The sequence below is a fragment of the Pollicipes pollicipes genome, unplaced genomic scaffold (genome assembly GCF_011947565.3).
Source record: "Pollicipes pollicipes isolate AB1234 unplaced genomic scaffold, Ppol_2.1 Scaffold_5724;HRSCAF=6776_pilon_pilon_pilon, whole genome shotgun sequence".
NCBI lineage: Eukaryota > Metazoa > Arthropoda > Thecostraca > Pollicipedomorpha > Pollicipedidae > Pollicipes > Pollicipes pollicipes.
The window spans coordinates 18,485,896-18,499,435 of NW_023596746.1; the positions used below are offsets into that span (position 1 = coordinate 18,485,896).

At 61.8% G+C, this 13,540-nt stretch overlaps 1 protein-coding gene across 1 annotated transcript in view; it reads left to right on the plus strand.

Moving 5' to 3' along the window:
• Positions 1-13,540, plus strand: part of LOC119102763 (uncharacterized) — a 74,760-nt gene that overhangs the window by 41,076 nt on the left and 20,144 nt on the right. Inside the window, exons 13-16 of the mRNA XM_037226218.1 lie at positions 1,619-1,724; positions 7,286-7,471; positions 7,819-8,486; positions 8,869-9,048. Coding sequence (XP_037082113.1) covers positions 1,619-1,724; positions 7,286-7,471; positions 7,819-8,486; positions 8,869-9,048 — 1,140 coding nt within the window. The remainder of the gene's footprint in view (positions 1-1,618; positions 1,725-7,285; positions 7,472-7,818; positions 8,487-8,868; positions 9,049-13,540) is intronic.

Here is a 13,540-nt window from a genome sequence, read left to right on the forward strand (position 1 = left end):
GCGGCGACACACTGCTCTAACCAGTTTGAGAACGGAGATAAACGCACCAACGCAAGATTATCAGACGAACGTCAGCTATATTTTTAACGTTTTGCAACGCTCAATACCGCTGAGCGAATTGCCGGCGTGTTACGACATCCCGCAACCACGGTTTGAATTAAGTTACCGGCACTTGCTGCTGCATGGGCCTCCACTGTTTTCCCCGTCTTCCTTTGTCACTGCGTCTGATGGAGCTGTCATGCGGCGTGCCATTCCCTCCTGCGCTGTGGCAGTGGCTACCCAGTTGTCCTTGGCGCCGACTTCCTAGCGTCGAAAGCCGGCCTGTCTCCTGTTATACCCAGTCTGGTGCTTGTCCATCCCCACCGTATGCCGTGCCGTGCCGTGCCGTGCCGTGCCGTGCCGTGCCGTACCATGCCGTGCCGTGCCGTGCCGTGCCGTGCCGTGCCGTGCCGTGCCGTGCCGTGCCGTACCGTACCGTGCCGTACCGTGCCGTACCGTACCGTGCCGGGCCATGCCGTACCGTGCCGCGCCATGCCGTGCCGTGCCGTATCGTGCCGTGCGGCCGCGCCGTGCCGTGCCGTGCCGTGCCGTGCCATGCCGTACCGTGCCGTGCCGTGCCGTGCCGTGCCGTACCGTACCGTGCCGCGCCGTGCCGTGCCGTGCCGTCCGTGTCGCGCCGTGCCGTGCCGTGCCGTGCTGTGCCGTGGATCGTCTGGCGAGCGGCCTCTGCCACCCAGCCGGTGCCGCCGGCCGCCGGTGCGGGTGCGGGTCGGAGGTCATGACAACCCGACCCCGGCCGACCCCGGTGGGGCGGCTCGGTTGCGTCCGGCGGAGCCCGACCCGCTTGGCCGCGCCAGCTCAGCAGGTGGGCCGGCTCTGCGCGGGCGGCCGGCGCCACATGACCGGGGGTCACCAACCAGCGTCACCCCTGGCGACGACGGACAGCGGCGGCCGGGTGCGGCTGCCGCCACCGGAGCCGGACACCATCCGGGCCCGCCACCGCCGCCACCGCCGCAGCTGGCGCCGCGGGGCCGGCCCATGCCCCCCCCCCCTCCCCTCCACCCTCTCCTTTCATGAGGCGCTTGTGACGCAAGGGATGGCGTTGTGTCTTGAGTGACGGATGTCCGCCTGAGAAGCGCTGGATGAGGTGTGTGACCTGTGCCATGCAACATCGGTGTATCGGCGGTGATGTAACCCGTGCACGCGCCGTCGGCCGGCTTTGATGACACGTGGTCCGGGTTGTACAAGCGTGACCTGCTCCAGCTGTCACGAACATCGCGTTTCCGTGTGCATTGGACAGGCAAGATCAAGCTCCGAAAGGTTGTTTTAATTAGACAGAGGAAATGCAAAAGTGTATATGCACTGGTGTCCACCATCACTTATGCAGTTCAAAAAGCCCATTTAATAATCCAGAAGTACCGCGGGTGATAACAGTCCCATCAAAGTGTCAATCGAGGTGTGCTTGATCCGAATTACGAACCAAAGCAGGATCAGAATGTCTTTGAAGGCGTGTTCCGCGCGTGATGAGCGCGGCGCCGGAGTGCGGCCGGCTGGCGTCGTGCCGGCGCGCCCTGTCCCGCTGGCTGACGGCGACCTCTGACTGCCGCGTTTCCGGCAGGGCTGCCGCTGGAGCTGCCGTACCAGCTACCGTTGGCGGCGGCGCAGCCCCTCTTCCCCGCGGCCGTCCAGTCCAGCCAGGCCCTCACCCCCAGCACCGACCCCAAGTGAGTGGCGGCGGTGGTGTCCTCGTGGCTGAGCGCCGGAGCCCAGCTCCTCATTGGCCTTCGACCTGAGCTCCGCCTGTTGAGATGACGTCATAGATACGCACCAGCGGAGGACGTCTTTAATTCAAATTGTGGCTACAACTGGAACCAGCTGGTCCAACCGATAGAGACATATAGCACGCAGGAATGGCGCGCTTGAATATTGTTCGAATAACCTTTGTTGGCAAGTGATCTGCAGCTAAGTACATCAATATCGATCACACTTTCCGCATTAGAGTGGAATCTGCCCGTTCGCCGGACATACCAGGCCGTCAACAGCGCATCGACCGTTGCTGTGCGTTGTCAGGTCAGCACCGACAACTTGCTTGTAAACAAACGCTCTTCGTCTCTCGGCCGAGTAGGGAATGGGCCGGGGTGGTGACGTCATAGGTAAGGGATGGCTCACCCCGAAGTAAGGAATGGCTTCCATCGGCTTATGAAAACGGGCCTCAGGTTGTCGGCGGCTCCAGCGCCGTCTTCGGTGGCTCTAGCACTGCTCCGTTGTCTGGGTTATTTCCAACATCACTTCTGAGTCTGTTGCTTGCTGATTGCCGTGTGTGGTCGCCAGTAGCAGTAAATACAAATTAGTACACGTGCCGAGCAGTGCCTTGGAAATGATAATTCGTTAGTGTTTAGCATTATGGACGTGGTGTGGCCTGTGCGTTAAAATGGAGTAATCGCCTGAATAGCCGGCGAAGCCTATAGCAGCTGCGATAACTGTAAATTAAAGCGCTTCTTATTTCAGGCGGGCGAATGGTCCGAATAAAAGTAAATCACTCACGTGTAATTAGCGCCGGCTGCCATTGAGCGGAGCCGTCGTCGCCGGCGGAGCTCGGTGTTATAAAGCGGCGCCCTGGTGGCCAGTACCGGGTGTGAATCATTGTTATTGTCGGGCGGCGGCTTGCCTCGCGTGTCGCCGGCGCCCGCCGAGGCTCGAGCGCGTGTCATAACAGAGCGCCACTAAGTGGCCGGCTGAATAATTCAGCGCCGGGGTGGCCGGCGCCACTGCGGTCAGTAGCCGCCAGGTCAGGACCCTCACTCCCCGAGGGAGGAAGAGCGAGACCCTCAGGGCCCTCACCTCCCTCGAGGGAGGAAGACCGAGACCCTGGTGTGGGGCGCGGACGGTCAGGACAGCGTCTTCAGGCGGGGACGAGCCTGGCCAGAGGCAATCAGGGCTCCGATCCGGCTTTTTAGAAATAGGTCAACGACGAGGCGACTTGCGTCTTAAATTAAAGGCGGATATTTCACCGCAGGTGTTGGCGGTGGTGAGACGGTCTCTGCTTAAGCCTGTGACCGGCGTGATCACGTGGCCATCGCTGTGAGCGGTGTGACCACGTGACCTGCGCTGAGACCGGTGTGACCACGTGGCCAGCGCTGGGACCGGTGTGACCACGCGACCTCCGCTGTGACTGGTGTGACCACATCGTGCTACACATACTTGACAGGGGTTCAAGCCAGGGCTCTGATCCCTGGGGAGTGTATGGATCCCCTTCCGGCGGCGGTACCGGGAGCTGACTCCAGGCGTAGTCTCCCGGCTCGCACGCTTCGAGTTCGTTCGAGCGTGCGAAGGCGTCGGAACAGCGAAGCGCGTCGGTAGAAAGCTCACTCTTGAACGCAACTGCGCGAGCGCTGGGCATAATTTCGGAGGAGGTGAGGGAGTAAGCGGTTCAAATTTTCGGTCGCACGATGGTCCCTGGGTGCTGTCAGGACCGCCTCAGTCACTGGCGCTTTAAACTAAGGGCATGGTTTGACGTGCGCCGTGTAAGCCGCGTGCTCCCCCCCCCCCCCTCCGCACCTCGTAAAAAACTCGTAGTCTGAACATGCAGCGCGTCACTCCATGCAGCTCAGACCTGTCATTGCCCAGCCTGTCCAGCTGCAGAGCCTTCCCCATGCCATGGCTTCCCCTCTGGCCGCCGCCGCCGCCGCTTCCCGGTCAGCGGCGGCGGCGGTCCCGGCGCGTTGCTGCTCAGTATAGTGGTCGGGGCCGCTGACGCCGGCTGGCTGCCGCGCTGGGGGAGGGAGGGGGGGGGGGGGCTCCGACACCCCGACGAGCCGCGCCGCCGCCGTGCTCGACGTCTGCCGGATCACACAGTCACTGAGCACACGTCTGACGGACAATGCGATTGTCTTTTGAAGCGTGATGTGCGACGCGCCTGTCGTCATCTCCAGCAGTTCTACGCATGTGTGATTCCCCACGCGGGGTTTTTCTTCGTGTCCTGGTGCGCGCTAAATGTACCAGGATCATTCCCATTAACTAGAGCGCGCTTTGTAGAGAGCTGATACCACCACTCGCCAGTGCCGGCTAATGAAACGAGTGTCATATAAGGCTAATTTATGAGGACTCTCTGGCGCGGCTTGATCCGATAGCATTTGACGGCGGCTCCGCCTTGGCTTGCCTGCACGCACACATATCGTCGGCCGGTGGATTCGTTTGAAGAGAACGTCATTTTCTGGGCCGTCGCTGCTGTCTGGTGGCGAAAGGCGCCGTCGCGTGCTGTCGGGAGTATCAGACGTTGGCGGCTCACGGCACTGTACCACGTGGGCTTATTCCCACCGCGCGGGCTCGAAATCAGCGGCGGTGACACCACATGGCGCCAACCACATCGTCACGCCCCCACTGTAAACGAACCCCTCCCGGGCGCGTGATGCTGCGGAGCGTGCCTTCCCCCGCATCCACCGGTGCCACAAGGAGGCGATCAGGCCCGCCGTGCGGCTCCGTCCTCCGCTGCCTGACCCTGATCAGGCCCGCCGTGCGGCTCCGTCCTCCGCTGCCTGGCCCTGATCAGGTCCGCCGTGCGGCTCCGTCCTCCGTCGCCTGGCCCTGATCAGGTCCGCCGTGCGGCTCCGTCCTCCGCTGCCTGGCCCTGATCAGGCCAGCCGTGCGGCTCCGTCCTCCGTCGCCTGGCCCTGATCAGGCCAGCCGTGCGGCTCCGTCCTCCGCTGCCTGGCCCTGATCAGGCCCTCTCAGGTCCGCCGTAGGCTCCGTCCTCCGTCGCCTGGCCTGTCAGGCCCGCCGTGCGGCTCCGTCCTCCGTCGCCTGCCCTGATCAGGTCGGCCGTGCGGCTCCGTCCTCCGCTGCCTGGCCCTGATCAGGCCAGCCGTGCGGCTCCGTCCTCCGTCGCCTGGCCCTGATCAGGCCCGCCGTGCGGCTCCGTCCTCCGTCGCCTGGCCCTGATCAGGCCCGCCGCGCGGCTCCGTCCTCCACCATCCAGCTCTGATCAGGCCCCCGCCGTGCGGCTCCGTCCTCCGCTGCCTGGCTCTAATCAGAACCGCCGTGCTGCTCCGTCCTCCGTCGCCCGGCCCTGATAGTCGTGTCCGGCCGTTTTTCTCCGTAATGAAGCACGGCGCCTGTAATTGGCGGGGACGGGCTGGCGGTGGCGCCGGCACGCGGCTGCCGTCCCTGGCCGTGCCCTCCCACCGGCCCAAGCCCGGCGGCGGACATCGGGAGAGACTCGAAGGGGTGCACAGGCCGGCGGACATCGGGAGGAGCTCGGAGGGGTGCACAGGCGCGCGGACATCGGGAGACGCTACGCTCGGAGAGGTGCACAGGCTGGTGGACATGGAGAGACGCCTCGCTCGGAGGGGTGCGCAGGCTGGTGGACATCGGGAGACGCTACGCTCGTAGGGGTGACAGGCCAGCGGACATCAGGAGACACTACGCTCGGAGAGGTGCACATGCTGGTGGACATCGGGAGATTCTACGCTCGGAGGGGTGCACAGACCGGCGGACAGACCGGTGGTACAGTTGCGAGGGGCTACATTGTCCGACGGAGTTTTCATGGAATTGTACAGCGCAAACAACAGTGGTACCAAATTGTCACCAGCCAATTCTGACCTGAACCTATTCGAAAATGGTCATATGGCGAAGAGCACTCGCTGAACAAGTTTAAACGTGGCTGCCGGCTTGTCCGGCGCGCTCTTTTTGAACACTGGTGCTTTCCACTGAGCAAAGAATGACAAATAGGTGTGGTATATACAGCAGCTTCAGGAGTATGCGCGGCTATGGGTGGCAAGTATGACTATGTGTGGACTATGTATGGCAAGTATTCTCAATGTGGACTACTTCAAGCTCTGCCGACACAGTGTATTTCGCTTGCCAGCGCGTAAAGCTGACTACCGCTTTTAATTATTCAGTTCTAGACGGTGACTCATTATGCGCGGATAATTAAGCATAACGAGTTGTCGGCAAGACGGCTATTGTGACCGTGTATAGGCCGTGCTCATGCAACCATGGAGCGCCACAGCGGCGCGAGCGCCCTCCGCCATGGAGCGCCATGGCGGCGCTGGCGCCCTCCGCTATGGAGCGCCACGGCGGCGCGAGCGCCTTCCGTTCGGCGTGACGGGCACATTGGTCAGACTTGGCGTGCACATTCCCTGCGTGGCTCGCGGAGATAGTTTCGTTCTAAGAAGCTTTGTGGAACGTGGGCGATTCGGCCATGGTCGTTTGTGACCACGCTTAATATCATACGTGGCATAAGAAAACTTAAGCAATGGACATTACAACTCAGCTAGTCTTCACCTATGTGGCGTAGGACTGATAGTGATGTCATGTCCCGAGCCTTAAAGACGTAATCCTCTCAAGCTCTTGAAAGTGGGGCTTAGCGTTCCAAGATGTCCAAAAATAAAAGCGTCCCAGGGGGGCAGTTGTTCTTTCTGCGGCCTCATTCCACACACATGAAATATTCACGGACTGCGTTTGTTTCGTTCGTCGTTAACTGACTCTGACAAATGAGGCTCGATCTGGACCGACTCAACCAGCATGCATGTCTGGGTTGTCTTCTGACTATCCCTAGCCGGCCCAATCCGCACGTGTGGCCAGGGGTGTCCTCGGACTATCCCTAACCGGCCCAATCCGCACGTGTGGCCAGGGGTGTCCTCTGACTGCCCCTAACCGACTCAATCCGCACGTGTGGCCAGGGGCGTCCTCTGACTATCCCTAACCGACTCAATCCGCACGTGTGGCCAGGCCTGACCTGTGACTGACTCCATCTGCATTCAATGCAAAGAGTGTAGTCTGGGTTACGGTGGAGACCAATAGTACCTCTGCCTACCTCCGACTCTGAACCCAACCCAAGGTAGGCAGGACCTCTGTCTACCTCTGACTCTGAGCTCAGACCGAAGACCAGGAGCATCTCTTTCTGCCTCTGACTCTAAGTTCGGTCAGGAGGCCAGCAGCACCTCTGCCTACCTCTGGCTCTGAGCTCAGACCAAAGGCCAGGAGTACATTTGCCTACCTCCGACTCTGAGCTCAAACCGAAGACCAGTAGTACCCCTGCCTATCTCTGACCCTGGGTTCTGTCAGGAGGCCAGGAGTACCTGTAGCTACCTTCGCCTCTGAGTTCCGTCAGGAGGCCAGGACTACCTCAGACTGACTCTGAGTTCCATTGGGAGCCCAGGAGCACCTCGGACTACCTCGGACTCTGAGCTCCGACCGAAGACCAGCGGTAACTGTACCCACCTTTGACTCTGAGCTTCATCAGGAGGCCAGGAGTGTTCGGTGACCGGCGCCGCCTGCGCCGCAGGTTCGTGGCGGACAGCTGGAGCGAGTGCTCCGTGACGTGCGGCGAGGGACTCCGGCGGCGCAAGGTCGAGTGCATGGTCTACCTGGAGTTCTCGCAGACGCTGGTGCGGCTGCCCAGCAGGGAGTGCGGCCGACAGGCTCCGGCCGACCTGGAGCGCTGCATCCTGCCCGCCTGCCCGCGGCACAGGTGGGCTGGGCGGTGTCGCGTCGGTCCCACGGCACGGCGCCGGGACTCATGCGTCCGTCTTTGCGGGGGGGGGGGGGGGCTGAGACCGGACTGTGAATGGAGGGCGCGTGGCTTTGTGTGGGTTGCTGGAAGGGGTCCTCTGTAAAACGCAAAGATTTTGGTTATGTGCTGTGGTCGGCTCAAAGTCAATGCCCCACGGGTCGGAGAGGCGTGGGCTGTGCGGCACTGTCAGAATGGATTATTGTCACATGCCACATTTGCAGCTAATCGCTTTGAGTGAATGCGCGAATCAATTTCCTTTCTGCATGCAGTTTTCTGTGACTGATCCTTCTGACACGTGCCGGCAGCAGCATGCTGGGTGGGCTGTCGTCAGCCTCCGACGCCAGCTTCCACCAGCCGTATCGACAATCTCACTCGGAGAGCAGCGACAAGACTCCCAGGCACACCTACGAAGACAAGGCGCCCAGACACACCTACGACGACAAGACGCCCAGGCACACCTACGACATGCTGTACGACGTCAACGACCCGCCGGACCGGGTGCCGTTCTCCAGCCCCGAGCTGACGCTGCAGGACGCTGATGCCGACGACGACGCCTTCTCCAGCCCTGAGCTGACGCTGCACGACGCCGATGCCGACGACGACGAGCGCGAGGACGCCAGCGCCGAGTTCGAGCCGCTGGGCGGCGGACGAGCCGGGGACGAGTTCGCCAGCCCGGAGGCGGGCCCGGGCGACATGCCGCCCACCGAGCGCCGACTGTCCGGACCGACGGCACGCCACCAGGACGGCATCCACCGGCTGCGCTCGCACGTGCTGAGCGGCGGCCGTAACTACCAGGATGTGGTGGGTTCGTTCGAGCTGCTGGGCGGCGGTGCACGCAGGGGCGGCGCCAGGGCCGACGCCGTGAGCGGCGTGGTGGTCATCCGGCCTCCCGAGCCGGCGCCGCTGCCGCCGTCCATGCCGCAGCACGTCTGGAAGAAGGTCGGCTTCACGCCCTGCAGCTCCTCCTGCCTGGGTGCGTAGCGCCGCTCGCTGGGCACGGCACGGCTCGGCGGCTCTCGTGCGGCGCACCCACCGGCCGCCGCCGGAACGTGCTTGTTTTGCTGGCGGAGAGTGCAGGTCGCGCCCGGGCAGCCGGGCTCGTGTAATGCCTCTCATCTGACGGCTGTGCGGTACACAGGCTCGTCAAGCGGCCAGAATGGACGGCCGCCGCTCGCCGGCCGAAACTGTCGGCGGTGGCGTTTCACGTGGGGCGCGAACTTTGCGCGTGCGAACAGTCCGCCACTGTCTGCCGTTGTATGCCTGACTGCCTCCGCTATTCGTTCCCGTCCACTTGGCCGTCTGTCCCGCCCAGCAGGCTGTCCGCCTGACTGTCCGCCGCTGTCCGTTGTCCGCAGGCGGCGTACAGGAGTCGCTGGTGCAGTGCGTGAGCGTGTCCGACGGCAAGGAGGCCAGCCCGTTCCTGTGTCCACTGGACACGCGACCGGACAGCATCACGCGCACGTGTAACGACGTGCCGTGTCCTCCGCGCTGGAACATCACCGAATTCTCGGCCTGCTCACGACCGTGCGGCAAAGGTAGCTGACGCTAGTGGGGCAGTGGTGGCAAAAGCAGCCCATACTGGTGGGACATTGGTGGCAAAGGTAGTTGACGCTGGTGAGGCAGTGGTGGGGCAGTGGTGATGGGGCAGTGGTGGCAGTGGTGACGCTGGTAGGGCAGTGGTGGCAAAAGTACCCTATACGGGTGGGTTATTGGTGGCAATGTCCGCCCAGTGCACGTGTCTTGTGTTATCGCTGGAAGGCACGACTGCAGCGTTGCATTTTCTACTCTGACGGAAATGGCCAACGCTTGTGGGACAGCTCCACTTACGACAAGAGAAGGCATATTATGCTTTATATCTGGTAACTGGAATGTGCTACCAGGAAGCATATCTTTCGCCGTGGTCTTTTGGGACAAGCCACAAAGCCATTTTACTTGGCCCTGTCGTAAGTTGTACAATGTGCCTAAGCGACGATCCCACCTATCTCGCACCCTCAGCCCCCCCCCCCCCCTTCCACCACCGAGGCGACCGCTCCCGACGCTGATATCGACAAGGGTGCCTGACAAGGCGGGGATGAAGTGCCCTCTCGGCGCTGAGCGTGACAGCCGTGCCGATGGCGATGTTCGGATGGCGCGAGCCCGGCCACAGACGTGACGCCCCCCCCCCCCCCCCCCCCACTTCTCCCTTATCGTGCCTTGCTGCGTGATGTCCTGCAGTTAGTTCGGTCTTAATGGGTGCGTCTGTGTGATGGCGTTAAGTCAACCCCAGCCGATGGTGTTTGGCCCGGAACGCCGCGTAGCGCCGGGCCGATGCCGAATGACAGGATTTTCGGCCGCCATAAGGCTTCGAGGAATTTTGCAGAGGATGCTCCAGCGTTGCCGGATTTGTATTGTTGTTTTATGCAAGAACCCCGAGGTTTGAGTGTGCTTGACTGCTTTAGGTATTATTTAATCGTAAAATGTCGAGGACACTTCGATGGAAATTGCACTCTTATTTGATGAATTATTAAAAAATATCTGATCTTCAATAACTGCATGAAGCGAAATTTTGCTGGCATTTAATCTGGTCAGAAATTTGAGAGGAGGAAGCGAGACGATTGGCAATTCAGAGAATTTAGTTGTAGCACATCGCCCCGCCAAAGTAGTTTTCGTGATATGATTATGATAAACGAGCAGATGTCTGGGTCGATCTTAGACATCGCTAGGAAGCCAGTTGCATGGCATCTTTAAATGCGTTGTCCAGAGGGTCTTTTGGTGACCAAAATGTTCTGTTTATAAAGTCGCACAACAGAAAACGGACAGTGTTTGACCGGAGTCCTTCTTAAAGGTACGTTTTAGCAGTGCAGACAACGATAAGCGAGTATGATATTATGCGTTTAAGCATCACAATCGTATCTCCAGTATTCCTCAACTGAGAAGCACAAATACGTCAATGGCTCTGTGGTAATTCAGGGGATGATGGGAGCTCTTACTTGTCTCCCGAGGGGGTCTGGTGGCAGTGCACCTGTTGTTATCGTTCAAGCAAAATTCCATCAAGATTCAATGACATGCGTCCATCTGAAAATCCCTTCTACGGCGATATTGAAATGCTGCGCAGGACGAACTCAGCTCCGTCGGGCTCCGCTTTGCAGTCTAATGTATCAGCAAGCCGGCTCCCTGCGGCGCACGGAGTGGAGTGCTGTGTGGGTCTACCGCGGCTCCCTGCGGCGCACGGAGTGGAGTGCTGTGTGGGTCTACCGCGGCTCCCTGTGGCGTACGGGGCAGAGTGCCGTATGGGTCTACCGCGGCTCCCTGTGGCGTACGGGGCAGAGTGCTGTGTGGATCTACCGCGGCTCCCTGTGGCGTATGGGGCAGAGTGCTGTGTGGGTCTACCGCGGCTCCCTGTGGCGTGCGGGTCAGAGTGCTGTGTGGGTCTACCGCGGCTCCCTGTGGCGTACGGGGCAGAGTGCTGTGTGGGTCCACCGCGGCTCCCTGTGGCGTACGGGTCAGAGTGCTGTGTGGGCCTGCCGCGGCTCCCTGTGGCGTACGGGGCGGAGTGCTGTGTGGGTCTGCTGCATCTCCTTGTGGCGTACTTGGCGGAATGCTGTGTGGGCCTGCCGCGGTTCCCTGTGGCGTACGGGGCGGAGTGCTGTGCGGGTGTGCCGTGGCTCCCTGTGACCGCGGCGGTCGTCGCAGCGGCCGCGCACCGCCGCTCTCTGCCTGGTCACCACGTCTGTTTAGTCGTGGCCTTCGCCTGGCACGCCGACATCCGCACCGTGGTCAGTCCCTGCCCACGGCCGCCGCGTCACCGTAACCGCACACGTCACCTTCCTGGGGCGTCCCTTCGGCCGTCTACTCGCGTGGGATCAACAGATGAAATCACGTGCACACAGCACCGCCACGGGGTGAACACCTGCCTGCACGCCGTGCCCACCACACTAACGTCGGCATCAGCCACGCTGCACGCCGGCGCTGCTCCCACGAGAGTTCAAGGCCGCAGAATGACGACCCCGCCGCCAGCGCAGGACTTTGGAGGGGACAGGCTCTGCTCACAGCGCGAATGCACTTCGTCCCCGCTCTCGCGCACCGTCATTCCGCTGCTGGCGGTTTGGCACACACTCGCTGCCGACGCACGCGTCCCACTCCGGCTCGATGCTCACAGCTGGCGGCTATGCTGCACTCGATCTAACAAGTCCGACGCCGCGCTGGACTGGGCGGCGACCTCGGCGGCGGCCGGCGGCGAGGCCGGCCGCCGTCCTGTGCGGTGCCGGTCCAGCCCGGGCGGGCCGCCGCACCTGGCGGCCTCAGAGGCCGTGTGCTGCCGGCGGACGCATGGCCGGGGCGCGGGGTGAGCCAGCGGGCCTTCATCCAGGGCGGATGTGCCAGCGTCACGGAAGTCCCGCGGCTGCTCCCCCACTCTCCTCCGCCCGCCGCCCTTGCCCAACGGGCCCATCGCTCATGAGATGATAGATTGCCGACAAGTTTGTCGCAATAATCTGCGCCGCCGCGACGCCCGTACAGCCGCTGGCGAGCTCCAATCGTCTGGGGTCACGCACGGTCAGTTTCCCCTCCCCCCCCCCCCTGAGCAACGGTGCCCGACCCACGGAACGGCCCCGGAGGCGGCGAGAGGTCATACCCGCCCGCGCCGGGAGGCCCACGGGACCATTCCCGGAGCGGGCCCGGCGCCGGAAACGGCCATTTCCGTCGGCGTTTCGCCTCTCGTCTGCCTGAAGGCGCGTGTGAGGCACGTAACCACCGGCGCGCTGACCCGGCTGGCGACGGCCTCTGGCGGCGTGTGGTCCGCGCCGGCCACGGGTTCGTGTGGGCTCGCTTGAGCTCCCGACCTGAGCATGACGTCGGACCGCTCAGGCCTGGCCAGACCAGTGGCTACGCAGCCCCATCCGACACACGGGGGTGATCGGCTCACGGCCACAGTCAGGCTCCCAAACGTGCCCTGAGCGTGTGCGCTACGCGCCGTGTTGGTGGGGGTCTTGACGCCTGCCCGGTCGGGCTTTTGCAGGTGTTCGGGGACCACTGCTCACCCGCTGAATGTTGGTGAGGGTCTTAACGCCTGCCCGGTCGGGCTTTTGCAGGGGTTGGGGACCAATGGTCAGCCACTGAATGTTGGTGAGGGTCCAAACGTCTGCCCGGTCGGGTTTTTGCAGAGGTTGGGGGACCAATGCTCCCCCACTGAATGCACTCTGTCCCAATGACGCTGTTAGTGTCACGTGATACGTTGCGTGACGTAAGCATAGCAACGCAAAAAACTGTTTGGGTTCTACTGTATTGGATGGATCAATACATATCGATGTATTGTCTTTTTATTGCTTTCGTTGCGTTTGGTGAGCCTGTTGTCTTAAACACGTCGGATGCAGAGCTGATATGGCCATAGGGAACTGTTGACGCTTTTTTATTCCAGGGCGCACATGTTGTTGCCGGTCTGTTTTAGGTGCTGGCCAGGAAGTTATCTGGTACCACTGTTGCCCTATCGCAAGCCCCTGTTTATTATCTTGGTTGCGATCCATACCAACGGCATAGTCTGTGCAAACATTACTGTGCTGTTGTCACTTAGCAACGCTAACATAAGCTTCGGCGCTCGGACACCGCTGTTGTCATGGATGTGGCGTTTACGGCCCCGCCATCTATTAGCCATATCCTGACGGCCGCTTAGAAGTGATCTTTAACACCACCCCAGCGCCGAACACCGCACAACACTTCTTCCACTGTAACCGCCCCGCCGCCCCGTCTAGACAACACCAGGGTGGGGAGCAGTGCCGTCCGCCAGCGTCGGCCTCGCTCCCCGGCGTGTGGGGCCGAGCCGACGGCAGGCCGGAGCGGGCTGCGGCGCCGGCACCGCCCGCTACGACGCTCATAACAATGTCATCAAATAACGGGCCGGCCCGACCCATTCGTGGTGCGGCAAGCGTGCGGCGGCGAAATCTGACATGGCGTAGTTATGGCGTGGTGGAGCCTGACATGGCGTAGTTACGGCGTGGTGGAGGCTGACTCGGCCGATATATGGCCTAGCGTGTCCTCCGTGACGGAGTTGCA